This window comes from Nasonia vitripennis, chromosome 5 (assembly GCF_009193385.2).
Source record: "Nasonia vitripennis strain AsymCx chromosome 5, Nvit_psr_1.1, whole genome shotgun sequence".
Classification (NCBI taxonomy): domain Eukaryota; kingdom Metazoa; phylum Arthropoda; class Insecta; order Hymenoptera; family Pteromalidae; genus Nasonia; species Nasonia vitripennis.
Window position 1 is genome coordinate 6,578,875 of NC_045761.1, and position 26,418 is coordinate 6,605,292.

Sequence of the window (26,418 nt, forward strand, 5' to 3'; positions counted from 1 at the left end):
GAAGTTTAGAGTTACATTTTAATAATTTCTTTCTTCGAGTTACAGTATTTCAGTTACATTATTAATATTTTTTCTCAATTATTCCATTTTTTTTATATATCAAACATATAAGTCTCATCACTCAGTCTGATGCGGCACGTATTCAAGAGGTGACTCGCCGAAGTACATCCTGGGCTTTTCCGACACTTTTGCGTTTTCGTCGATCTCCTGAATAGTAGCAGTATCAGCGCTAGAGTTTGCCCCGTTGACGACCTCGTCGTGTCGCATCGTCTCCTGGAGCAGAATGTTGTAGAGCTGCGCGCCGTTGATGCGACCGGAGTTGGCCGCTGTTGTAAGTTTTTGCAACGAGGCGTTGATAGCGGCTAACACGCTGTCCTTAGCTCCGGAGGATCGTTTGATGGTCGTACTTCGAGGAATTCCTGAGGGTTTGGGGGTCGGTTGGTGCTGGGGTTGAGGGTTTGGAGTCTCGGGTGACGGTGCTTTGGGACGAAGGATTTTTTGAGATAAAGTAGATGATCAACTATTCGCAGATTGATAAATTACTTTGAGGCTCATCGGAGCGTTGACCTCCGACTCGAATGCCCTGGATTTCCTCGACCGATCCCGAAGCTTCCACCTCCTTCGGCTGCGGAATCTCGAGCTGATCGACGGTGATCTGCAGAACCTCGATCACCTCGCCGTCTTCGGCATTTCTTCTCGCCTCGTTCAAATCGATGCTTTCCAATTGTTCTTGTATGGTCGCGACGGACCATGTGTAAAAGTTCTGCAGACGCAGTTTTTCACGCCTGACGTGACATTTCAACGTTATTCGCGCGTCTCTGATTTTCGAGCGAGGAATGATTTTATTTTTTAACTTACGCAGTTTGCGAGTGAGCGAGTCCAAAAATAGTCGTAAGTGCAACGACGACAGCCAGAAGATAAAAAGCCATTTTCTCTCTTCGAAGTCGATACGTCTTGCACCCAGAATTGCTTACACGAATGTGCGCCGGCTGCCTGCGACAGTCGAGCGAGGATACGCTAATTTCAGGCGTGATAAAAAACAAAGAAGAAAATAATCGAACGAACGCAAGGTGTTGTAGTCAAAGAACAGATTTTTATTCCACATCTAGTGGTACCGTTGTACTTGGTTAGAGTTTACAAATATTCCAATGATTCGTTTATCTCGTATAGTAATTAAAATTTGTCTCAGTCTCCTCTTACACACGAAGAGGACAACAAAATAAGAAAAAAAACTTCACAAGCTTCTCGTTTTTTTTTATCCAGCGGAATTTATTCCCGTTCTCTCTCTCCCTCTTCTACTAAAAATATATGATTAATCGAAAAAAAAAAACACTCATTTAACCACGACAAGACTAGAAGTACCACAGGATTCAATTATCACGCTCTCTATGGTCTCCCTCATCGCGCAGAAAAATAAAAATTAAGAATAGCAATGGATTGCACAGCTCTGTGATGTGCAGCAATTAATTGAATAGTAAAAATACCGGTGCATCGTTAGTCGTACTTCATGTCGAGCCGACGAGATTATGCGTGTGTTATTTTCGCATCCTCTTGATGCGTCGCGATTTAATTGAGAAGGTAAAGCCCTGGCTAGTATATTAAGAACAAGATTGCTCAACAAATCGATTTTAATCATATAAAATCATTGACCGGTTCGTCATCGCGGTTGTGCCGAAGCTTCGTAAGTTAACACCTTGTTTGAAGTTCATCGATTGTGTGAGAAAATAAAAGAGAAATGATTTGACCCACTCTCGTCGAGAGCGCGCGCTCGAAAGAAAGGTAAAAGAAAACAGAAATGCAAAACCGTCATCGAACACATTATTTGGCGCAACGGAAAGATTTTAGATATAATCATGCAAACGATCAGGAAACGAATGGCTTACGCGCATCAAACCCTGCGCGAGAATATAAGAATGTATCAAATATATAATATATTATTATCATCGTTTTTTCTTCTTTTTCATCTCATTATAAATGTCTCTGTCTCTCTTAACGGGCATCGTCCCTTTGCGGAATGATACGTGGTGCTTTTCTTAACCAAAATCAATTTAATCGTCTAAGTCGTTGATGTGAAGGACCTCTCTGTGGGTCAGCCCAGCTTTCAGCAAGCTGAGAATTTCGACACTTGGATACAAAATCCTTCTAGGATAGCTGGTCGTTATTTCAAAGTTAGCTGGTGAATCTGGTTGACTGAATATCCAATGATAAACGTCCTGGAAAAAATGGAAATAAGTAAAACTTACTGAACAACAACTAGAACAACCGATAAAACTCGTGGACTTACTTGAATAGTGTGGCTCAATAGGAAGCGACGCTTGACGGTCCTCTCGCCGAGCTTAATTTGAAGATGGCAAGCGTCGGGATTGGTCGGCTCGGGTTCGCTTGGTACTTTTTCCACAGTCCGCTCTTTTTCCATCTTTATGCGCTGAATCTCCATCTCAATGGCATTGAGTTGCTCACGCTCGCGAGCCTCTTCTGCTTCGCGTGCAAGTCGCTCTTCCTCACGACGTCGGTCTTTCTCTTGGTCAGCGCGCAGTGACTCCTCATAAGCCTGGTCCTGCTGCTGCCTCAGCGACTGCGTAGCACTGCGCTCAGCGCGCTCCTGACGAGCCTGAATCAGGTTGATTTCGTTGTTGTCGATTATCGTTTGCAGCCGAGCCAGCAGCTCTGTCGGAGACGGTATTCCCTCCATTCTGGGGATTTCAAATAAATTTTAGTTTGCATTTTATCGAACGACAAGATTTCATTGCTTAATAATCGTTATCTTTACATAAGTTAATCAATTTTTTTTTCAATGCTCGTTTGGCAATTTTTATAATCATCTGTAGACATGCTTGTTATTCTTGGACTAAATGATATCAAATTGGAAAACTTGTAAAGAAATGTAAATAAAGTTTTTTCTTACCTTCCAACAATAGTCATCCTATTATCCTTCAATACAATAACCGCCAAAAACGGGTAAGTACCGGCTTTAAGTGCCTCTGCTACTTTGTATCCCTCGCCCGACTTTATGTTACACGCCCAGAAAAGCGTGTGAGTATTTACATATCGAACTACTTCCGGGTCTCCTAGAGTATTTCTGCAATTAGGAAACACGATTAGCCAAAACAATAATCAAGTGATTCAAATGAATTCATGGTATTGTCAAGCAAAAATAACGTCAAATTAGTATACATACAGTTATGGAAACTATTTATAATTTTTAATGATTTTTATTATATAACTTAAAAAAGTATTCTTAACTATTCAATTTTAGATGTTAATGTGTTTAAATTACCTGCACCATTGATCCACCTCTTGAGTCTCATCTTTATGTAGGTATACCAAAAGGAATCTTAATTCTTGTTTAGCATCAGAAAGAGCTTGACTGTAAGAGCCTTGATAAAAGACAGGGTGATTTGTACCATACTGTTCGTTATATGCATGTATAAAATTCATCACATCTTGAATAGGATCCACAGAAACTATAAAACAACAGTTGGTTCAGGTCTTTTATTTTAAACTTTTCTAATAAATGAAATAATAAAATTTTACCTGGCCTGACATTTCTCCTAAATATTGCAAAAATAAGTTGTAAAATACTGGTCACAAGATTGTAGCATAAAGAAAAGACATAGGAGAAAAATCCACCCCCGCCGGAACTTCCCGGAGGACTGAAATAGATTCTTGTACTGGTTTCATCCACAACTGGAGGGGGGCGTACTCGTGAGTCCTGAGCATACATAGATGGTCTACCTTCATAGAGATTGAGTTGTTCCTGTACAAGATTATAAAAAAGTGATAATAATCAACTATCAAGTCCAATCGTTTTACAAACATCCAATAACTTCTTATCTCTATAAGCATCCAAATAATGTCCAAATAAATATTTTATCTCAAAATCAATAGCCAACAGATAAAATTAATAATGAATTACTTGTATCAAATTATCGAGCAGCACTTTCCATGCATGAACTCTCTGCTCCACTTTAAATCCTAATCTACCAATTAATTTATTCAAATGAGCTTACCTGGACAGCCACCTCCAGGTTCCAGTTGTGTCGTTGCAAAACATCCCTGCACACAGAGAGGTTCTCTATACCCGTCAAGTCCTGCCAAGAAATCAAAGAAAAAAATCATGTAAGCAAACCTATTTCTCATTATGCCTCTCGACGATCCCGACTTCCCGAGAGAACAAAGGAAGCGCACAATAATACACGGCGACGTGATAGAACACACAGCTCACCTGGAACTGCAGGACCTTGTCCAACTGGTCGGCGATAAGGTCGCCTAGATCGAAGTCAGCCATCGCGGGAAGATTTTTCAAGAAATTCGATGAGAGCCGTTGGACACCGAGCTGCTCCCAGTCATTTGGGAGAAATCAGCATTTGCCTTGCTAATGTTCCGTTTTGCTCAACCTCGACTTCCTCGGGATGGCCTGCTGATCTTTATCCTCGACGCGTTTCTTTGACCGTTATACCGACAGTCTGGCGTCTCGATCTTTAGGAAGATACAGGATAGGACGACGACGACAACGTCTGATTGTTACGCTGACGATGACGATGAATGATGATTATGCGATGCGAGGACACACGACGACGACGTCGACACTCTACACACCGCGACGACAAGCGTACACACGCCACACACACACACAGTTCCACACCACACACCAGCGTCCAGCAGCTGCGAAATAGCCAAAATCACTCTGGACGGTGGCGACGTCTGCTGGTCGATGGGTGTAGTCCTCGCAGTAAACTTGAGACGCGCGCAGCTTTTTGAAATACATACGTTTTTGCTTGTGTGAGTTTTGGAGGTTATGGGCGAGTTGAGAGCGCGCCGAACCGACAGGAACGTTGATATCGAGCTTTTGAGCTGGGATGTGTTTTTCTCCAGAAATATTTGTTGATAAATGAATGTTCTGGTTGATGCGCATTTGCTGAATTGTCTGGGATAAGAGACTAAGATGTCGGTGGCTCCCTTGGGAAATTTACCGTGAGTACATTTTGTTAGACTTGAAATTTAAAGGGCCGCGTCGATGTTGACTGCCGAGACTGAAATCGAAGTACTTGCTCGATTCTTCATTTGTTATTGCTTTTACTGTATTGACTGTCAGATTTTATAAATTAGTAGAGAATAGGTGCCTCCCAGGCCAAATATTTTTTATTGAATCTCTTTTATTCATTTATTTACTTTATTATTAAATGTAGTTTTCTAATTATTTGTCTTTGCTTTAATAGCTATTTTAAGGGCTTATGGTCTGTGATATCTGGTACAACGTGTCGCTGTGACAAGGAGCTCGTTGAAGATGAAATTAAAAATGCAACGGAGGTACTGCGGAATGGGTTGTCCTATTTTAAACCCTACACTGAAACATCGTTACAAGCTGTTAATAAGACCAATCCACCTCCTAGAATGTTTGATCTTATTGGAAAGCTAGCACCGTTACTGGTATGTAGTTTTGTAGAACAAACATTACCATTTCTCACAGTTATAAATAATTTTTAAATATACCTTCTATTTTTGTAGAACCTAGATGCTACGATAGCATGGGACTTAGTTTGCAATTTCATGCTATATGAATACCGTAACTGCGCAGAAACATTTGCATCCCAGCTCACAGATTTGACCTCTATGCGAGCTCTGATAGAGCAGATATGGAGCTTTTACTACACTGAGCGCATCACTTTGATCAAGTGCCTGAAACTGATGGTAGAGTACCGTGAGAATGACAAGCATCCTCACTCTAGTCAGTTTCTCAAATTTTTCGATGAAGTTCTTTTGGGTAGTCTTCTAGAATCAGTCAGAAAACAGATAGAAGCTTTAAAATACATAAATCCTCCAGTGAGATCTCAGCTGTTCAATGATGAACACTTGCATCAACTGTATAACAGCAGCCTCATCGAAATGCGCGAATTACTACACATCTTTACCGTGATTCTATACGAAGTTCACGTGGCTGAGAGCCATTTTGTCAATATCTATGGTAGTATCAGTGGTGAACCGCGACGTCTCACAAGCACCAAGAGCCATGAAGACAAGGAGACTCTAGCCAGAAAGATTCAAGATATTCAGTACAGTCAAACGGCGCTACTTATCGTTGGGCTCGACATGATGAAGCATGCCGGTATGGAGGATTGGATAAGGGATCTTCGGGGTAGTATACAGGATATAATGGAACATAAATGTATGCGTGACTCGTCGCCACAGGATGGGCCGTTACTTTTGGCTTGGATGTTGGCGAACTATACTATTGAGCCTGATAACGCCGATACCTTTAATCTTTACCGGCCATTCGGTATTCGAGCTATTCAGCTGAATGTATTCTATTATTTGCAAGGCCTCCTAAATAGCGAAATGTTAAAGGAAAAAACTCAGTATGCCGTAACTGTTAGAGGCAGTATTTATAATCTTTTAACTTTGCTCTGCGCGTTTGTGGACGACGATAAATTTGATTCTTTTCCAGGTACGTACTTAATCTGAAATTAAAAAAAAAATTATCAGTTCTAATAATATGACGATTTACAGGAGTATTCGAAGCATGCGCTGCAACTTTAAGTTTTCCTGAGGCAGCAGAGCGCTTTTGGCAAGAAAAACCAGAGGAAGCTGGACTCTGGCCTATCGTGAAATATGCGATTCAGTGGTTCCCCTATCGGTTCAAGCCGCTAACCTGTATAATGACCGGACTAGCCAGTGCCTCGTCCTCAAGCGCTTCGAAAACCATTGAGGTCCTCGAAAATCTTCCATCTGTAACCTTGGAAATTTCTCGACGTAACTTTAGTTCCGACTGGCAGCGTCGTCCTTACGAGAATGATTGTATAATCCATAAAAACGAGTTTAATATTCCACTGAATTGCGTCTATCAGAAGCTTAATTCAACGCAACAGAAGAAACTTACAAAAGACGAACATGAAGTCATACTGTTTAAGACAAAGGCCAACTACTGGAATGCTATTCATCATAAAATTGAATTGCTTTTGCTGGAGGCTACTGGCGGCATTGCCAATCTCAGCGAGGCTAGCAATCTTTTACCTGATCAAGTAGCAGTTGGATTTGGCCTTCTCGAGGCACTTTTGGCCACAGAAGTAGATGTCTCCAGCAGCATGGTTATACCTACAGAGCTTAGTTTTGAGGTCATCAATCGGTTTTCTTACCCAGATTTACCGCTCAACATATACAAGGTAATTGACTTTGACATACATTTGATTTTTCATATTGAATATGAGAAAATAAATCTCAATTATTTAATTTCTTTTTATTTATTTCCAGGTCGTCGCTTCCTGCATCAAAGTATCTTCCAAACTTGTTCTCCGTTATCCAGAAGACGTCCTCTCTCGAATGCGCTCAGGCGTCTACCCACGCTTTGACGACCGCTATCAGAAAACCACCGAATTCGCTCAAGCCGTATCCTTTGACGGCGGTCTTATTGCTTCCTGGCTTTCCAGCATCGAAACGATCCAGCACACTTATCCAATTCTCGATGCTTACCTTGACACGCTGTCCAACTACCTGATGTCTCGTTACAGCAAAGAAGCGCTTTACGCCGTTGAAATACCTGGAATGATAATGTTGTTGCAAAGTGTTCTTCCCAAACTCGAGTCTTGGTACTTCAGTTCCGAAACCGAGAGGGTTGAGCTCTGGTTGAAGAGCGTGTACTGTCTTCATAGAGCGCTCGATGTCACACCCGGTAAGAAGGATGAGTCAAGGAGCGAGCTCAGAAGAATCGTCACGTATAATCTGTTGCATTTGGAACCGAGACACGCGCTTTTGAAGTTGGTTCGAACTGGAGAGAAGACGCTGAGGAATAAGATGATGAGCGAGACGGATTGGATCGCTGGTAAAGGTTTCAAGGTATGATGTGAATTGAATATTTCTTCCAAAAGAATGATTAAACATTTAATTGCTTAAATGAATAATTTTTTTGTAGGTAATGAAGAGCGTGCAACTCGCCCTCTCCGTTATCAATCGTCTCTTGATGTATCGCAAAAATTTGGGTCTCGGCATGGATGAGCGTTCGCCTCTGGAAGCTGCCCTTTATGCCTCGCCGTCATTACCTAACGCTCTCTTGATCGTGCCAACGATCGTCGACTATCTCTACGTCTGGTTCAGCCCGGCTCTCCAAGCCATGGCTGTGCGCCTCTTGAAAAAATTTGCCGAAGGCTTCTCAATGTCGCTGTTGGTTTGCATGGGTATGGATGGTACGGCTATTCGTGAAACTTTCGCTTCGAGACTGATGTCACCTACTTGTGGAGCTGAGGTTAAAGTCGCTATACTTGAGCTTGTCACCGTTTGTCTCGACAAACAACCAGGTTCGTCCGTCTGAAAAATAGTTTTTAAAATTTTAATAGTCATTGTTCCTATACACAATCGAATACTTAGCACAACGACATTATTCAATTAAAAAATCATATTTCAGGTCTAACGGAGGCATTGTTCAACATAATGCATCAAGCTGAACGTCGGCGCATCTTCCCTCGCCCGGCCGACGAATTCCTCACTGAAGGCTGTACTCGCTTTCTCGATCTTTATCTCGAGCGTGTACGTAAGGAGGAGGATATTATTTACGATCGTCTTTACGACAGCACCATGAATTTACTCCGCGCCATGTGGTATCACCGCAACGAAATTCTTGTAAGCTTCTTTCGCAAACGGCCGGACTTCTGGAGCAAACTCTTCGCGCCACTATTCCGCAAGCTTGCGCCTCGTGTGCGTGGTTACTCTCAGCTTCTAGATATCGTTACTCTCGAGCTCTTTAAAAGTCCGCTATTGGAGAAAGATTTCACGTTGAATTTGGATAAATTGCTGGACGAGAAGACGACACACTGGAACAACCTGACGGAGTATGTTTTTGACAGCATACCGCCACCGTCTAAGGATCAAGAACTTGAGGATATCGAAGACGACGAAGAACAAGTAAGTTAATTATTTTCGCAGTTATGGTATCATAATATTATGTTCACTTGATCGACTTTGTTCATATAATATCTTCCAATATCTCAAAGGTAATATCGGAAAAAGAAGCTGGCGTGAGACCTCTCTATGAAACGAACCTAGAATCTTGGTACCAAATGCTGGTCGTTCTGACTGGAGAGCGTACCTCCCGCAACTACTCGATTGGTACAAAACAAGCGCAGCTTACAACGAGACTAGCATTAGATCAGTTACTCATCCGTCTTAGACAGCTTCCACCTGGGTCTAGACGTGGTCGTTTTTCCGCTGCGAAGCTTACCATGCTGTTGGCCTCGATATCCTTGCGCTGTATCACCTCCTGGCATGTCACGTGCATCGGCAGCATTAATACAGCGGGAGATCTGAAGGACAAATTAGTAGAATCCATGCAGGAAATCGCTCAATCATACCGTAACTACCGTAAACCTTTACGCCAAACTCTGGTCGCTCTGGTACTCAGCTGGATCGAGCTAGTGGACGATCGATTAGGCGAAGACGAGGCCATGTTAGAGTATCTGTTATCACAGGCATGCGTCCTGGCTGCCGGTGATACTGAAGAGCTGAGAGAAACCGCCAGAAGTCGAGAGCAAAAAAGAAAGCCCGAGGAAGAAGAAGAGGTACGTCGGGACGCAGAGGAGGCAACTGGCGTCTGTGAGTGTATTCCAGCAACGCTGACGATCTGCCTGGTTACGCGGTTGCTCAGATTCAAGATCGAGCACAGTTCTGATGACAGCAGAAAGCGAAAAGCTGTCTGTCAACAGCTAAGACTACTGGTACCGGAACTATTGAGCTGCATTGGGGTCACATTGCAAAAACATCCGTACATCAAGTTCAGCAAAGCTGCGATGACGCTGTTGAGTGTGATAGCGAGGTCGTTCCATGAGACGATGCCAGTAAATGAGGAGGCGATCGCTAAGCTGTGGCTGGCGCTTATACCGCCTAAGGATATTAGGAACAGTCTGCAAGATTCTTTATATGAGGTGGGCATTACTACTTTAATTTATTTAACTTTTAATGAATTTATTGAATGTCGCATAATATACAAAATATTATGTAAAAGTTGACGTTTGACAGAGAATATAGATGATATAACGTTTAAATATGCATTTCAACTTATACTGAATCATCAATTTTGTACACAATTCAGTTTTCGTTTAAGAAGGGACTGGAGTGCTTATATATAAAAGTAAATGATATAAAAGGTCGTTAAAAAATAAGTAATCGTGATTGGAATGGAAAAAATAAATTAAAAGTCAATTCAGACAATGTATAAATATTATTACAATGATAAAATTATGACGTAAAAGGTATATATAACAAACAAATCACTTGAGTTCCATCTTAAATAGAAGATTTCAAATTTTTAATTCAATTATACACAGCTTGTACGTGTTTTTTGATTTTTCAATATTGATCTTTAGATATTTTAGATTGCTCACACTTATAATCATGAATATTAAATAGGTTTCTATAATTTTATTCTATGCAATAAATCACTAACATATTATATTACATAATCATCACGTAATTGATTGACAGAGACATTGACAAAGATTTGTATTTGATAGTATAGTTATGTACACCTTAAGTACATATTTTTTGTACATCAAAATTTTCATCTTATTACTATACTTTCATTCTTTTACATCAGCGCGCGAAATGCATTTGAAATTGTCTTATTTAAAAAATGATTTGAAATTATTGATATAGCAAAAATGATGAACCTAAAAATTTCGAAAGTCTAAAATACAATTTATTCTATACCACAAAGGTGTAAAGAGTCGAATAACGGACAAAGGTGAATATTTCTCTATAAGAGGAACTTTGACCTCCACTAAGAGAAGGTTTGGAGCAAAATACATCGATTATCAACTTTAGTGAAAAACATATTTATTTATGATTGTATTGTGACATTTCAAGATTGCCAACAGACAACATCTCTATGTTTTACATCTGAAGTTTTTAGACTTATGTTTTTGATTAAATTTTCCACATTTTTCGCATTTAATATCACAGTTCTCTACTTTAAAAAGAGCGTGAACTTCTATAATTATGCAGAAACAATTTTTGATCAAATTAAAAAATAAGCTAAAAATTCTTTTATCTGTACTCTCACCACTGTTGATAGCTCACAACTAAAAATCTTGTTTACAGGACTGTCCAAGCAGTAGTAGCCGTTGGCGATGCCAGGAATGGTGGCCCTTGTATACTTCCGGCCTAGAGTTGGTAACCAGTCTGGTGTCGGGTCAGGCAGGCCCAAGCTACGTCTCGGCTGTGGTGATGTATCTGGGTTCGCACGAGCACCTTCTTATGGAGGGCTCGACACTGCTGAGACACACCGCCGACCCTGTCGCTGCAGATCTCATCCAGTCGCTTGTCACTCTCATCTCAGCTTTATCCGTGAGGCCCATCTTCTGGGGCTCGGTTCATCCTTCTGTCAGAGAAACGTTAATCGTGAGTTTCGTTTTTTTTTTTCATGTATAGCGATGATTTGAATAGGTCGATGATATTTGCACCGAATATGACGAGAAGTTTCGTAAATGATCTTGCGAACATTATAGAATTTTGGATATTGATTTATGAAAACTCACCTTTATAATATGCACCTTAAACTCTCACATTTGAAATCACAAGCAATACAAATTTAATTTTAACATAAATATATCCTATGTTTTAGAAATGCACGTATCTTTCGTATGACAGTACGGTAAACCTGCTGCTGCGTCCGCGTATCCTTAAATTCATAATCGACGGCATCAGTGTCGAGAGCGCCGAGGAATTGCAGAGTTGTGACGAGAGACAGCTCAGTGGTGAGCTGAGGCTTCTCGTCAACAAGCTCATACTCATCAACACCAGCTGTGCTCAGAGTTTTGTCAGATTCTCCCCAAGACTCAATGCGCTCGTGGATACTATTAACGCGCAAGAAGACTTTTGGTGAGCAATTTTCCCATTATCCCCCTCAACAAACAGACTTAATCTTTTTCAATAATCAAGAAAGATTAGGAAAGAGAATTTTTTCCTGTATAAAAAATAACTTGAAAATTTTCAGGTATGCTCCGATGGCAGAGATGAATTTCGGCCCCCCGCAGATGTCGATGACTTCTGGCCCACGCCTGACCTACGGAACGATAATTAGCTCAACGCAACTCTTCACCCAAGCTCAATGGCACTTCCTTCTCAACTCCAGTTCTACCTCCAGTGCCATACGACAACCACCATCTGGTTCATCGAAGGATCCCGCAACCAGCACCTCGATCCTCTCAACCAGCACTAGCACTCCAAGTACTTCCAAGGACGACTCCCGCATAGACTCGGCGCGACGTGAATGGGAACGTGCTACTCCGGAGAATCTACGACGTATGCAAACCAAGGACCTGCGCAAGATGCTGTATACAGGCTCATCGAGTCTCGGGCCATCCGTAATAGCGAGTTGCAGTTCCTCTTCTCCGAGGCAAGAGTTCTCTAATTATCTCACAGGTCACGAACTTACAGTACCATTACTCAGTGCACCAAGACTCATCAAGAGGCCTTTTGATCCGCTCATCTGCGAGAATATGATACTATCACGAGCTACAGCGTTGGTGCCGTTGCCAGGTAGATCGTCTGCGGCAGCGCACGTAAGCCGTGGTAGCAGTCCTGGAGCTCAGAGCAGAGCTTCGCGTAGCCCATCGAGAGACGGGGCTAATGGCTCGAGCAGTGATCCCTGGTTTGATTCCATGGAAGAAAACAATACGAGGCTCGCCTTAGAGGTCAACCTCGTGCTCATACTTTGTCAGGCGTTCGAGGGTGTCAGAAGTCCAAGACTAGCCGTCAGAGATCGACAATTAATCGTTCGAGAAACGGCGACTGAGCTAAGCGTGTTCTTCGACTTTTTGGAGCACCGGGGACAGCAGACTGAATGGTCCGTAGCTGCAGCATTAGTCGACCCTGAAGCCAAACGATCGAGAATGGTTCGAGCTAAGAATGAAGTTGACAAACGGTTACCTGCAAGACTTTCAGCCAATACTACTGTACAGAAGATTTCCGAGACAGTTCTCGATGACATGAGTATGGAGTTGACTTGTGTCGAGCAACAACACCAAAATTTGCCAGCCGAGAAAGAAGTTCGCTCAAGAGATGACGTCGTGACGACAGGTGGATTTAAGGTACCATCTGATATGAGCAAATTTCTACCGCTGCTCGGACGACTACTAAAGTCCGTGGTAGAGTCGCTAGACTCAGCGCAGTTTGGATGATGGTTACGAGAGTGAACGTGACGAAAACGAAGCGTGAATATTGGTTTTTGATGAGATGAGATCAATGGTTATACTGTTTCTTTAATGGACTTGCTGGTAATACAAGTATACTTTGGTTATTGAGATGTTGAGTATCAAATGAAATTTGTTGAAATCTACTTTATCAACTATGTGCATTCCTTGATGGCCAATGCATGTCAATCATTAAATTTGTTTACTGTATAAATTATTAGATTTTTATAAAAAAAGGCCATTAGATTTTGTTATTAATTTTGTTTGCAATATAAATCGCTTTGATACTCAACACCTCAAAATTTTTTAATTGTATACTTCCTAGAAAGTGTATCTCATTAGCCCATATAACATGAAAGATTTTGTATGAAATTGATTTTTCGAATGATGCCAATGACGTATTTGCTATAAGTAAAAGTGAACTATATGACGTTTGATATGTCTTGGAACACTGGATGAATTAAAAAGCAACATTCTGGCGAAGCAGGAAAGTTCGCCGATAATGTAAGACCTGCTAAGGCAATTCTGTATTTATTGTTGATAATTAACGAGATTGTAAGTATAATTTTTTCAATAAATCGTGTTCACACGAACTTTGGTATTCTACTTCTACAACATTAATTTGATCAAAAGTATAAAAACAAGAGATGAATGGCAAAAAAACAAAAGATCTATAGTTCTATATGATTTTCATTTGCTTTGATGATTCTTACATCACAGTGTCTGCCGAAAAAAAAATCAATAAAAGCACCGTCGTTATGAGTCGGTATTGTAATATAATTAAACTCTTTTCTAGGAAACTACAGTTAAAACCACATAACTATGAATTCTCTTAAGGATTATTATTATTGTTATTATTATTATATTATTACAATCAATCTGAAGAATATCTCCATTAATAACAAAGACATATATTCCGAAAATTTTTAATCGCGGTTGCGATTACAACGCGCCTGTACAAAGGGGATGTGAGGGTTAATGCCATTGTAATCATAACCGTACTTTATAAGACGGCGCTATTTTTATACCATTTTTTTGTAATATTTTCTTATTTTATTCGACTCGCTAAACGAGTAATTTAATATATTTATATATCTATATATGGTCAGCCAAGTTTCGACTGTAATTTCCTTTTGTAGAATTTCACATGAAAATTTCAGCTAGGGCGTTTTTTCGCTTCGCAATCACTCTAAGCGTTGACAGACACAATGAAATCTTATAGTGATACAGTAGAAAAATATAATTCGAGGTTGCTTTAACGAATGCGATGATTACGATTTTTTATCTTTTCCATTATTGTGTTTGTATTCGTATGCATGTAAGTGTGTACATTATATAAATGCTCAGATGCTGGGAGAAAATTTTCTACTTCGAAATTTTTAATTAAATCTGTAATAAAGGAAACAACTAACATTGTGAATACTTTTAATGAAAATATTTTCATGAAAATGTATGTATGAACATGCATACATAAATGGACATAGGTAAAAAAGCAGGACTGCTCAATAAGGAAATTTATTATAGCCCGTTTAATCGTTTCTTAGTATGCAATTTTTGACTGTTTATTAATGGGCATCTTCTGATCATCTTTAATTTATTAAAAAACTACTCTTCACCCAATCTAGTCTCAACGTTTGTTTAGTATTTTAAAATGTCTCATAGCAAGTTCACAATTTTAAGTTAATAATTATTATTTATATAGAAATGTGTAAAAATCAAAGCGTTTAAATATATTCACAACATTTACCAATAACGAGCTATACATATTTCCATATATTCATAATTAATTAAACTATCAGTTTAGTGTTACTTTTATCAACCTTTTTTTCTTTTGAAAAAAGTTAATTTATATCATTTGAAATAGGCACCACGCAGTTGCTTTACATTTATTGCCATAATTGAAGAAAGTAATATATTGACCTCCTTATCAAATACCTGATTCAGTTATTGTTGCAAACTTTAGGAATACATCCTGGATCTCATGTATTATCGGATGTGTTGGTCAATATCGCCGGAAAATTCATTAAAAAATGAATACTTTTGCGTAAAAAAGTAAGCCAAAATAAGTATCCATAAGTAATTTTGCTTCTAGTTTTTCACTCAATATCATGTGTTCGGACTACAACATTATGATTCGTGACCACAATATCGAGAAACAGAAACTATTCCTATCAAAACGCTTATCGCAACGATGCCAGAATCAATTTCAGGCCGGACCAATATTGTACTTATTGATAGAAAATTCTCCCAGGCGCAAATTGCAAATACATTTTCTTATTTTCTCAGCTGGATGTGTGTAAACAGTGTCGCGGGTGTGATTATTAAAATACAAAAAAGCGAGAGAAAACAAGACGCATAAGACAAAGGTATATATAGAAAAAAAAACATAAAAAAATAGTCACAGAAAGAACAGTAAAAAATGCTTAAATCAGAGATAAAGAAGAGTTAGTAAGGAGAGCGATTGCGCGTTCAACGCGCTTCTCCCCATCTGGGATCGGTGTAGAAAGCAGAAATGGTAGTGGCGGTGTGCTAAGGTGGCAAGTGGGGCAAAATGTTTTCGGGCGATCGAGCCGCGACTGCAGCCGCTGTCTCATCGTTGCTACTGTTACTACTGCCAATTAGGCTAGGATTAATGCTGAGCGGTTGCTGTTGATTGTGACTATTATTCGTGCTCGACAGCGGCTGTAGCTGATGTTGCTGCTGCTGTTGCATGTGGTGGTGCATGTGATTACGCTGTGGCTGCTGCTGTGCCATCGTTGATGAAGAAACGGATGATGATAAAGATGATGATGACGATGGGATTGTGGTAGCGACATTAGCATTGATAGTGGTAGGCCAGGGTATCGGGCCCGAGCTCGACTCTGCGCCAGCGCCGTTGTTACTGCTGCTCGCCTTAGCGTAGTCGAGCTGGCCGGTACCCGGGGCCGCTAATGATGAATTGTGGAGGTGCTCGAGGGCAAGGGGATCCGCATGGCCACTGGCGTTTACCGGGGGTGAGGTCTCGGCGTTGGCACAGCTCGTTGTAGTTCCTGAGGCCGATGTCGTCGTGGTTGTGCTGGAAGCGTTCGTCGTTGTTGCGCCATCCCAGCTGTCAAGGCCTGACTTGTTTCCACCGCCGGAGCTAGGCTCTTCGTTGCTTGTCGAGTTAGCGTTGGTCCTCTGGCGTTTTGCATCGCCGTACAGCATCAGACAGTGGACGTTTGGTGAACTACTGCGATCGCGCACACCCTCCTGTTCCTCCAAGAAACGATCCATGTAGTCTCTGTACGTTGGGGAGCATAAAAAAGATATTATTATCTACTCATAGGAGACATACTCAAGATCGATAGGTCATTATTTAATAAAACTATGAAAAACTCACGTTATTCCAGGATGAAGGGCATACTTCTTCTTTTCCAGTCGAGCCTTGTAAGTGAAAATATCATGCCTTTCAGTCTTCTTCCATAAGTAGTAGAATTGTACGAGCTCACCCACGGATCTCGTTCTTACCTAAAGCGTAATACCAAAACCATCAAATCCATCTGAAAAATCGTCAATTAAAAAAAGGACTACAAAGAGCGCACCTTATTTTTTTGTATGAGATGGAAGTCCTTGCCGTAGTTTCTGAGCCCTGTCTCGAAATTGTGACATTCCTCTTCAGACCAGAGGCTAACGGACTCGGTGGGTGGCAGTACGTTCATTCTGCGCCTCCTAAGTGCTTCGTCCAGGTTGTAGCCGCACTGCAGCAACAGGTAGAGTGCCTGCTCGTCGTCTCGTACGTGGCTACCACTTGGTAGCGAGCTACCCTTTACGACGGGCAACTGGGCTTTCTCGAGAAACTCCTCGACCGCTTCCTCGTTGATATGGCAGGGATCCCAAAGCATCTTGTCTTCGTTCTCGTAGGGCAGTGCGTCGTCATACCTGCAAAGGCCCTCAGGTATAGCCGCTTGGTAGTCTTGGCCCACCATTATCGTCTTTTTCCATTCCTCCTCGTCGTCCGGACTATAATCGCAGTCGTCCTCCTCCTCTTCGCTTTGGGGTCGTGAAACGCTGCGTAAGAGTCTAGATGAACCACTTCCGCCACCGACACTTCCAACGTTGCCCGCCGTAGCGGAGGTGCTGTTGACGTTGTCGGTAGTCGAACTTACTTCACTGGAACCCGCGTTCTGAGCGTCTCCTGATGTGTTTTCCGGGACACCCGAGCTGTCTTCAACTTTTGGATCTGCGCTGGATGAGGTTGTGCTGGAGGATCGAATGTAAGTTAAGTTATTAAAAAAAGATATAATTATATTGGTCTGACTAGATTACTTACTGAGCGTCAATGGCTGGAATAAGAGCCGCGGCTTCTCCTCTTCTTGCTGGATCACCAGACTTGACTACAGAAGATTTTCGAACGTTAGCGCCATTTTCTTCCGCCTTCACTATCTCTGTGTAGAATTGCTTGAGATCAGATTCGTAACTGGCAGGATCGTCGTCATCCTCGTCTTCATCATCTTCTTCCTCATCCTCCTCATCTTCCTCATCCTCATCCTCATCCTCTTTGTTATCCTGGCACGATATATCACGATAGTTGTACATCACTAACAGATCCTTCAATGGCATATCGCTTTCCTGAAAGATGTTTTAATAGTTACTAAATAGTTGCAATTTAAATTAACATGAACGTATTCAATGGCTAAACCTATAGAAGAAGTCTCTCACCTTCTGGAGATGAGAAAGCTCATTGTGAGTATCTTCGCTGCCCTCTAAAGCCTCCTCCTCGTCTAGAGTCCGCTCATCATCATAATCATTGACCATGATACCAGTAGCTGGACCCATTTCGTAGTCGCGGTCAGCTCTACAACGTTTCGAACGTCGAGACTCATCCCGGCTCATTGTTCGTGTACCTAGAAATCGCAAAAAAATATTTCAGTGTACAAATGAAAAAAAATACCATTGCAGGTATACGTGTATACGTATATACGTATATACGTATATACGTATATACGTATACGTATATATGTATAGTATCTACACAATCAAGCCAAAACAAGAACCATCCCACTTCCTACCAGTATTATTCCAGAGCCAAAGATCAAGACCGGACGGCTACCACTTGCCGTATCACCGCAGGCATCCTCCAGTTATTATCGTCGCCGGCGCGTCGTCATCCTGACGGGCGACTACTACGTCGATGACACAAAGAACCGATGATCCGCTCAGCAGTCAGCGGCGCAGTTTCTAACCTCTAAGGCGCTTCTCCCGCGGTATCCTTGTTCTCCAAATACTCTTTGTGTATCTGAACGACTAGTTGATCTCGAACTCCTGGTGCAACCACCTGTGTCCTTGGAAATTCACTTGTTCGGCTGTTTCGAACGCGATAAAGCCGCGGATCGCGCGCGCGAACTGCTTTACCTATATAATATCAACGAATATAGACTTCAATATATTCGTTGATAATATTGTACATAAACTAGTCGGGCGACTGATTTGGCAGCAATGGAGGTCGCGCTTGTGTCCTATACGCGCGCGCGCGTTTTCCGCGGAGCTTCTTTGCTAATTCTCGCGGTTTTGGTTGACGCCGTTGACGACGAATCTTCTGACGCCGATCGATCCCGCGGATGTAGAGGTGTATTGATGCATTTTGGAGATCATTGATCGAATATGATGGATCCTTAAAATGGGTATGTTATTTTTTGTATCTCTTTTTACTTACTCTGCGGTATTTAAGGGTGATTGTTTAAAAGTTGATAGTGATGTATATGAAACTGTTGTAAAGTAAAAATGTTTAGCCGTAACGGTCTACGTAAATGTACGCGATTGTAGTTTTTGAAAAATGCAATCGAAGACCTTTTGAAAATCATCGAACCTTATGACGGTCACAGCAGAGAAATTGACGTATCCAGGCTCTTCAGAAAATCAGGTAAGTTGCAGAGTCCTTTATCATCACTCATCTGTAGGGAAATCCATTGGCTATAGCCTTCGGACACCTAAATGGAACACACCTTATCTGTGTGATTGGTTAATCTGTATACGTGTTTACTTACATATATGTATACGAAGGTATACTCATAATAAATGAAGATCTAACACTTTTTTGTCATTCTGTGATTGTTGATTGGCACAAGAACTGCAGTTTTTTCTGAAAATGTCATTACTTGCAGCTAGAAGATTTTATCTTTCACGAAAAACGGTAAATATCCGTCAATCTAATTATAGTCTTGTATTTTTTTTAGCTCAGTTGAGGTTTTTCATTCATTAATAATATAAGTATTCTAAAATCAGTGTAGTCTGTAAAATAGATTTAATGTACTGTGTATCAAACATCTATTTAAGGTTTCTTATTTCTCACTACAGTGCATGAAGAAAAGTCATTCTACACTTGTATTATTTAAATTTTTATATTGTTTTAGATTTCTAATGAATCGGCTTTCACCTATTTTTGCTGCACAAAGTAACGTTTGTCATTATAGATATTATTGTCTTAAGTTTCATTAATTTTCTTATTCAAAATCATTTTAATTTTAGGACAACGATAGCAACTGATCATGATTTGGAGTACATACAGCGGAGCAAAGTACCAACAATGCACTTTCAACCCTCGCTTCCCCGTCTACCCATTCCTAAACTCGAGGACACCTGTAGGCGTTACTTGAATGCTCAAAGGCCCTTGTTACATGATGAACAGATGCAGAAGACCCAAGCAATTGTAGATAAGTTTTTAAAAGGAGAGGGTGCAGAATTGCATGCAGAGCTGGTGCGCTCAGATGCAGCTAAGCAACACACAAGCTATATCAGTGAACCATGGTTTGATATGTATCTAAGAGATCGCAGGCCACTTCCCATTAATTATAATCCATTTTTAGTATTTAGTCCTGAGGACAATGAACAATACAATAGTCAACTAGTCAAAGCCACAAATCTCACTGTGTCTTCCTTGAGGTTTCTTAAATCTCTGAGAGCAAATTTGTTAGAGCCAGAGGTTTTTCATTTAAATCCTAAAAAGTCTGATACCAAATTTTTCCGTACTTTCACTGGTTTATTACCATCTTCCATTTCCTGGTACGGAGCATACTTGATGAATGTAAGTGTTTAGATACAGTACAAAAATTATACAAGATTTTATTAAATTTAAGTTTCAACATCACGGACTCTTTTGTAGGCTTATCCACTGGACATGTCTCAGTATTCCAATTTGTTCAATTCAACGAGAATCCCACACCAATCTAAGGACGAAATCGTGCTGGACAAATCTGCTAAGCACATTGTTGTCATGAGAAAAGGACGGTTTTATGCCTTCAACGTCTTCAATGAACAGGGTAATATTGTGCCTCCAAAAGAAATCGCGACGAATCTGCGACACATTCTCGACGATCAGAGGCCAGACAACGAAAATCCGGTTGGTATTTTGACGGCGTCGGAAAGAAATAATTGGGCCAGTATCAGATCGCACCTCACAGAAATAGGAAACGGTGAGATATTGCGAAAAATAGATTCCGCGGCTTTCGTCCTGATTCTAGACGACGAGCCTATCGGAACGGACGAGAATAAACTTCTGAGAAGGTACCTCCACGGTGGAGCTGAAAATAGATGGTTTGACAAGTCGTTTTCTCTAATCGTCAGCAAGGACGGCTTCGCCGGTATAAATTTCGAGCATTCCTGGGGCGATGGTGTGGCGGTTCTCCGATATTTCCAAGACATCAAGAAGGACATATCCGAGAAACCACGATTTCATCCAGAAGACGAGAGATCTATTTCCGGAGAGTCGTCTTTGGTCCAAAGACTGGATTTCAAAGTGGATGACAAGGCAAAAGATGTGATATCAAAGGAAAGAACACAGTATGAAAAGTGGACCAAAAGTTTGGACATTGGTTTCATGGTTTACGAAGGTTTTGGAAAGAGAGAATGCAAGGACTTCGGTGTAAGTCCTGATGCTGTGATGCAGTTAGTTTTTCAGTTGGCGCTTTTTAAGCAAGAATCTAAGTCTGTGGCTGCCTATGAATCTTGTAGTACTGCTGCTTTCAAACACGGCAGAACTGAAACTCTTAGACCTTGCACAGTTCAAACCAAGAATTTGTGCTCTACCATGACTAGTTCCAAGTCTGATTTGTCTATACAGCAAATTAAAAAAATGATTATAGACTGCAGTAATGCTCATTTAACACTTCTCAAGGAAGCTGCAATGGGTAAGTTCTTGGTTTAAAAATAATTATTTAGTCTTGAAGTCTTAATACTGGTAATTTTATCATCGAATTGCAGGTCAAGGGTTTGATCGTCATCTCTTTGCACTACGGAAGCTTGCTGAAAAATCGGGAAAGAATCCCGAAATTTTCCAAGATCCTGGCTACGCAATGATAAACCACAATATTTTGTCAACGTCAACACTTTCAAGTCCAGTTGTTATAGCAGGAGGGTTTGGACCTGTTGTTGACGATGGTTATGGTATTGGCTATATGATTCAAGAGAAAAAGCTGGGCGTTGTTGTTACAAGTTATCGCAATCACAGAAGCGCTAAAGAATACGTAAATAGCCTGGAAGCTTCATTTAAGGACATTCACAAAGTTTTGTTGAGCAAATGAATTCGTCGATCGATGTTTTTTTAACGGAAATTTTATTTTCATTCTACTTGTTAATTACAATTGTAATTAGATACAAAATTACAATTATAATTAATTGATGGTGGAGGCCAATGTTTTATATGAATTTACTGCTATCTGAAGTATTGTCAGATGCTACAAAGTGCCTTTGCCTCTGTTTACTATGACATATTTACATTTATATTAGATATATTTTTTATACTATATATATATATATGCATGTTAAATCAAATAAAATGATTAAATATGGTTACTTTTATATAAATTTTGAGGAATTAAAGTGTTTTTATTTCACAAAAATCGACTTTTATTATCTTGGAATGCGACTCAATCAAACGTTTCACTTGAAACACAACAGCTATATATTGTCCGCGATGTACAATTGAACAGATACTTAAATTTTGTTCTAGATTATGTGCAAACGTGTGTTATGAACAATCGGGAGAAATAATAAATGTTGAACGCAGCGGCTTAAATAATATTTACAACAATTACATCGTAGTAACGAGGATACAACAAACTTGTCGGTCGGCTTTGAGATGGGAGCTCGTCTCAAAGTGAAGCGACATGACTTTGAAGACTGTGATTTAGTCTTCCTTTACGCGTGAAACGCGTCGACGGTTACTCAAATCTCCGCATAAAAGTGGTGTATAATATATATATATTCATACTTATTTTTTTGTCTTTTTTTGTAAATTTTGTACCCAACGAGTTAAATGATTCATTTACTCGTTTCTTCTGTTTTAGCTGGTAAAGTATCGATTTTCCAAGGAAGAAAAGTTATTATTACTTTTTTCTTTGTAGAACGGATGTTGTAATACTTTGTTTTTTGCGCGAATATGAGCTATTGAAAATCAGCTGCTTACTTGGTGTCATTTCCCATCCTGACTTTTGAAGTCTAAAATGAAGAAAAATAAAAATTAATAATCCAATTGCAAAAGGATGTGACTAGGGCATAAGTTAAATTTTTGGCTTCTCACCATGTAAATGCCAACAATCAGTCCAAAGAGACCAATGGCAGAGCCGAAAATTTCGACAATGAGGATTTTCACGAAGAGGGCCGAATTGGCAGCATCCGAAAGAGCTGCACCAGAACCAACGATTCCAACAGCAATACCACAGAAAAGATTAACAAGCCCCACAGCAAGACCAGCTCCAAACATCAAGTGTCCTGCCATAAAGTTCTGGCCCTTGAGGGCAAGATTTGCTTCTAGTTTCTCTTCACTGAATGCTTCAAGCATTCCAGAAAGTACAATGGCTGTAATGAGTCCATAAATAGCAACAGCTTCACAGAAGATAACAGAGATCAAGTTCTTGGTTTTGATACGTGGTGCTTTTACACCACCTCCAATGATGGAGACTCCAGTTGTGTGTATGCCTCTGTAACAAGATGCGTTTGTCAATCCCCATTGCACAATATATGTCCAATAATCTACAAACTGAAGATTTGTATCAGCAACTTACAATGCAGCACCAACAACGGAGAGTGCGACAGTAAGTCCAATGCCAAGAGTGGCCCACATGTAAGGCGAAGCATTCTCGAGGAACCTGTGAAAGTAACACCACACAGTTAAAGCCAGTTGGGAACACTACACACACACATGCTACAAGAATAAAACTCTGCCATCGGATAGGCAAAAAACCCACTCGCAGCACACAACTCACCAGCCAATGCTAACTTGTTCTCCCTTGCCAGTGAACATGTAGTAGAGCACTGAAAGGCAGAAAGCAGGTCGATTGTTAGCCGAAATACGAGGTGAAATATTCATAAAGAGATAAACACTCGACTTCTAAGCGACAGAATTGCACGAACCTAGAATCGTGGAGGCAGCCGTAGCGGTGCCCACGAAAGCGGAGCTCAGGATGTATCTCAGATGCATGGCTCAGCCGGGATTAAATGCGTCGCGTCGTTTTCACAAAACGGATACAGCCACTCAACTGACTCGGCTCCTGGGGAAGTCCTCGGCGTCGTCGGATTCTCGGGGCCCCGATGGCTCGATCGGGTGTGGGAAAATATAACTACCTCCAGAACAGCAGACACCCGTCGCTGTCATGTGACGACCATCTCTGTCCCAGCGAGTCAGACTTGCCAATCGTCGCTGGGGTAGGACTAGGGACTTTGGTGCTAGGGGAAACAGACTTTTTCAGCGTGAGGGATTTGAATTTTTGGCGGGAATTCGTCTGCAGCGATGGGATGTTTTTAATATATTTTGAACGAATTATCCGCGACTTTATACTTTTGTATCATTAGTTAACTCGCCTGACTAAACCCGACGGTATCTACTTACCATAGCAAAAGTCGTTAAAATCATCGCGAGTATTAATTACACAACGTAACAGCATTACTTCGTACACAATTTGTTGCTACACTATACTCTCAGGAATTCCACCTACAATAATAATCATCTAAGCTCACGTGCACCGCTCGCCTCTCACTTTTCTCGGGGCAATGAAAATTCCTGCAAATTTTGCAAAAATTCTCGATTTCGCTCGACTCATCAATAATTTCTGCATCAGCCCCGAAAAATCGACCTGAATCTATATGACCCAGTACACGTCTTGTACATACACAATAGCCGAGAGTTTCAGCAGTACAAGTCTTTCTAAATTCATCTCTTCGACTTTCCATTCACTCGCCGCTTCGTGATCCTCAACAGGTAAGAGGGGGGGGGGGGCTGAAACAATCGCGTCTGCACTTGCTTTGAAGCCAAAAGATGAGAGCGAGCGTGTCGCTGTTTTATATATTTTAGGCCTTATTGATCGCGGCAAGACAGGACTATACACGTTGCATTTTCGCTGAAACGTGTTCGCGCGCGACGACGAGTCATTAGTGGCGCTCAGACTCGTACACATTGATATACTTGTGCACTCGGGTCTGGAATGTTTGCGCTGTAGCACACTCGGGTCAAGAGTCATATTCGCTTGTTATGAGCGGTTTGCATTGTACAGTGATTGATTCGCGTTCGATTGGGATTTCGAACCTTTTGAATCAGCGCGATATGATGGCGCTTTTTTTAAAACTGAAATTATAATTGCAGTAAATTATTTAATATATTGTATATTATTAAAAATAATACGTGAATCTCGTATATAAATCGCGATCTTTCATAAAGTATGGTATACGCAGCTAGTAAGAGCGTGAAAACCGAATACCTACGCACATATTAGATAATTATATCTCATCGTCGTTCGGTACAATTGCTCATGAACGGAAAACTTCACTGTCCTACATAGTAAGAAAAGCTGTTAACCGCGCGATATATGTATAATACACGGCTGTATTGAGCCTGCGTATGGCTTCCTATTTGATAACACATTGCTCGTAAATAACTTTCACGAGCGTCATTTGATTATTAAACAAACAACTAATTATTTCATTTAAATATTTTATCCAACGAGCAATTCTCAATGACGTAACGATAAAAGAAAAAAAATAAATTTCAACTCGGCGGTAAACGAAAATTTGTCTGGAATATTATGTCAACACAACGATTAGGAAAATAGCAATGAGTCATTGATAAGCAAAACTCTCTTTACACGTGTGTTCTGATCCATGTATATCGGGTGGTTCGAAATAGTTTGTTTTCGAGAAATTCCTAAAATACAAACAAACTAATTTTAGCCGCATCGTTTTCGGAGTCGGGAAGCTCGGAAAAAAAAATGTTTACAGGTGGTTCACAGCTGTCCAGTACGCGTGTTCCCGGGAAGGGGAATTCCCATAGCTACTAAGCGCGTGATGTACACAATAAAGATAATATTTATCTCAAGACTTGGAAAATGTTCAACCTTATTTAAGCGATTACACCTCAACAATGTTTAACAATTAAATACATCGATTTCCATACAGTTTTCTTGCAGAATCGAGTAATCGCAAGCGTCAATCATCTCATATCCATTCATCAGACAATGTCCCCAATTCCGTGCACCAGAGAGCAACATAGTATCATCATCAGTATATAGGTATATGCACAATCAGTATATGACATGTACGATTCAAATCCAGGCTACTGATTCTGTCGTGACTAAACCCGCGGTCACGTGTCCCCTTCTCTCTCTCTCTCTCTCTCTCTCTCTCTCTCTCTCTCTTTCTCAAGATGGCCGTTAACCCCACCAAAGCAAATCTGAGCAGCAGCAGCAGCAGCAGCAGCCGCGAACCCATCCGCAACCTGCCACGCAGCAGCGCAGCTGCAGGAGCAGCTCGAGGAAAGCCAAGCCAATGCTTATTATGACGCGCTGGTTCGGAAATCCCGGTTTAGACCACGCAAACATAAGGTGACTTTCCCGTAAATGGCCGCTGCACCTGCGCCCTTTTTCTACTCGCGACTCTGCAATAGGACACTCCGAAATGCAATTCGGGGCTGAATTTGTTACGTGGGATGAATCGGGGGGATCATTTCGGAGCTAGCGTAGGAGGGTCCTCGTCGCACACACAGGTGCGGTAGTAGGTATAAGTATAGTAGCAGCTTTCATTCGATACGTACACGGCGCGAGCGCAGCGCCGGATAGTATATAAGTAGTATAGGTAGAACATATATCTATCTAGAGACAAAAGGGCGAAGAGAAGAGCAAGGTGGAGAGAAAGAGAGAGAGAGAGAGAGAGAGAGAGAGAGAGAGAGAGAGAGAGAGAGAGAGAGCTATAGCAGTCCTCGCGTCCTGTGTGTATCAGTAGTGTAACCCACGCATCAGCA

At 41.0% G+C, this 26,418-nt stretch overlaps 6 protein-coding genes across 9 annotated transcripts in view; 2 read left to right on the plus strand and 4 right to left on the minus strand.

Moving 5' to 3' along the window:
- Positions 1-1,096, minus strand: LOC100680151. The gene is made up of 3 exons (XM_003424448.5): positions 859-1,096; positions 544-785; positions 1-479 (listed from the first exon to the last, which is right to left on the minus strand). Exons 1-3 carry the CDS (start codon positions 927-929, stop codon positions 118-120), a joined length of 675 nt encoding a protein of 224 aa, XP_003424496.1. The 5' UTR covers positions 930-1,096; the 3' UTR covers positions 1-117.
- Positions 1,074-5,030, minus strand: LOC100122905 (FAS-associated factor 2). Its single transcript, XM_001606462.6, has 7 exons — positions 4,226-5,030; positions 4,011-4,091; positions 3,535-3,757; positions 3,278-3,464; positions 2,906-3,079; positions 2,285-2,693; positions 1,074-2,213 (listed from the first exon to the last, which is right to left on the minus strand). The coding sequence occupies exons 1-7, from the start codon at positions 4,286-4,288 to the stop codon at positions 2,049-2,051; spliced, it is 1,302 nt and encodes a 433-aa protein (XP_001606512.1). The 5' UTR covers positions 4,289-5,030; the 3' UTR covers positions 1,074-2,048.
- LOC100122892 (nucleoporin NUP188 homolog) lies at positions 4,810-13,768 on the plus strand. Its single transcript, XM_001606449.6, has 11 exons — positions 4,810-4,974; positions 5,220-5,430; positions 5,509-6,445; positions 6,508-7,160; positions 7,249-7,830; positions 7,907-8,288; positions 8,396-8,892; positions 8,982-9,908; positions 11,083-11,382; positions 11,606-11,862; positions 11,978-13,768. The coding sequence occupies exons 1-11, from the start codon at positions 4,946-4,948 to the stop codon at positions 13,161-13,163; spliced, it is 5,961 nt and encodes a 1,986-aa protein (XP_001606499.2). The 5' UTR covers positions 4,810-4,945; the 3' UTR covers positions 13,164-13,768.
- The window catches only part of LOC100122880 (mesoderm induction early response protein 1), a 13,721-nt gene continuing 1,038 nt past the window's right edge, over positions 13,736-26,418 (minus strand). Inside the window, exons 1-6 of one of the 3 annotated variants that reach the window (XM_031932262.2) lie at positions 18,206-18,717; positions 17,856-18,040; positions 17,467-17,765; positions 16,739-17,396; positions 16,537-16,580; positions 13,736-16,437 (exon numbers count right to left, since the gene is read on the minus strand). In XM_031932262.2, the coding sequence (XP_031788122.1) occupies positions 15,705-16,437; positions 16,537-16,580; positions 16,739-17,396; positions 17,467-17,765; positions 17,856-18,029 (1,908 nt within the window). In that variant the 5' untranslated portion in view covers positions 18,030-18,040; positions 18,206-18,717 and the 3' untranslated portion in view covers positions 13,736-15,704. Of the gene's footprint in view, positions 16,438-16,536; positions 16,665-16,738; positions 17,397-17,466; positions 17,766-17,855; positions 18,041-18,205; positions 18,718-21,425; positions 21,431-26,418 lie in introns of those variants that run through there. The other 2 variants (XM_016989215.3, XM_031932263.2) reach the window with 2 other exon arrangements.
- Positions 18,937-22,030, plus strand: LOC100122869 (carnitine O-palmitoyltransferase 2, mitochondrial). 2 transcript variants are annotated; one of them, XM_008218901.4, is made up of 5 exons: positions 18,937-19,326; positions 19,547-19,587; positions 19,662-20,217; positions 20,296-21,319; positions 21,393-22,030. In XM_008218901.4, the coding sequence occupies exons 1-5, from the start codon at positions 19,282-19,284 to the stop codon at positions 21,710-21,712; spliced, it is 1,986 nt and encodes a 661-aa protein (XP_008217123.1). In that variant the 5' UTR covers positions 18,937-19,281; the 3' UTR covers positions 21,713-22,030. The 2 variants fall into 2 exon arrangements, with proteins under 2 accessions (XP_008217123.1, XP_031788124.1); XM_031932264.2 differs by lacking the exon at positions 19,547-19,587 and having other exon boundaries at positions 19,183-19,326.
- On the minus strand, positions 21,728-25,153 carry LOC100114758 (V-type proton ATPase 21 kDa proteolipid subunit). The gene is made up of 5 exons (XM_001607952.6): positions 23,544-25,153; positions 23,396-23,444; positions 23,195-23,278; positions 22,711-23,110; positions 21,728-22,628 (listed from the first exon to the last, which is right to left on the minus strand). The coding sequence occupies exons 1-5, from the start codon at positions 23,608-23,610 to the stop codon at positions 22,593-22,595; spliced, it is 636 nt and encodes a 211-aa protein (XP_001608002.1). The 5' UTR covers positions 23,611-25,153; the 3' UTR covers positions 21,728-22,592.

Excerpts from the sequence above, each read along its gene's own strand:
- LOC100680151 (XM_003424448.5), bottom strand. The coding sequence starts at position 929 with ATGGCTTTTTATCTTCTGGCTGTCGTCGTTGCACTTACGACTATTTTT. Across the intron at positions 786-858 it reads CTCGCTCACTCGCAAACTGC|GCGTGAAAAACTGCGTCTGC; the intron begins GTAAGTTAAAAA and ends ATGTCACGTCAG. Across the intron at positions 480-543 it reads ACGCTCCGATGAGCCTCAAA|CACCGTCACCCGAGACTCCA; the intron begins GTAATTTATCAA and ends TTCGTCCCAAAG.
- LOC100122905 (XM_001606462.6), bottom strand. The coding sequence starts at position 4,288 with ATGGCTGACTTCGATCTAGGCGACCTTATCGCCGACCAGTTGGACAAG. Across the intron at positions 3,758-4,010 it reads ACCTGGAGGTGGCTGTCCAG|GAACAACTCAATCTCTATGA; the intron begins GTAAGCTCATTT and ends AATCTTGTACAG. Across the intron at positions 2,214-2,284 it reads TATTGAGCCACACTATTCAA|GACGTTTATCATTGGATATT; the intron begins GTAAGTCCACGA and ends CATTTTTTCCAG.
- LOC100122892 (XM_001606449.6), top strand. The coding sequence starts at position 4,946 with ATGTCGGTGGCTCCCTTGGGAAATTTACC. Across the intron at positions 8,289-8,395 it reads TTGTCTCGACAAACAACCAG|GTCTAACGGAGGCATTGTTC; the intron begins GTTCGTCCGTCT and ends ATCATATTTCAG. Across the intron at positions 11,383-11,605 it reads CTGTCAGAGAAACGTTAATC|AAATGCACGTATCTTTCGTA; the intron begins GTGAGTTTCGTT and ends CCTATGTTTTAG.
- LOC100122869 (XM_008218901.4), top strand. The coding sequence starts at position 19,282 with ATGTCATTACTTGCAGCTAGAAGATTTTATCTTTCACGAAAAACG. Across the intron at positions 19,588-19,661 it reads ACCTATTTTTGCTGCACAAA|GACAACGATAGCAACTGATC; the intron begins GTAACGTTTGTC and ends TTTTAATTTTAG. Across the intron at positions 21,320-21,392 it reads TCTCAAGGAAGCTGCAATGG|GTCAAGGGTTTGATCGTCAT; the intron begins GTAAGTTCTTGG and ends ATCGAATTGCAG.
- LOC100114758 (XM_001607952.6), bottom strand. The coding sequence starts at position 23,610 with ATGCATCTGAGATACATCCTGAGCTCCGCTTTCGTGGGCACCGCTACG. Across the intron at positions 23,445-23,543 it reads GGCTGCCTCCACGATTCTAG|TGCTCTACTACATGTTCACT; the intron begins GTTCGTGCAATT and ends TCTGCCTTTCAG. Across the intron at positions 23,279-23,395 it reads GAACAAGTTAGCATTGGCTG|GTTCCTCGAGAATGCTTCGC; the intron begins GTGAGTTGTGTG and ends TTACTTTCACAG.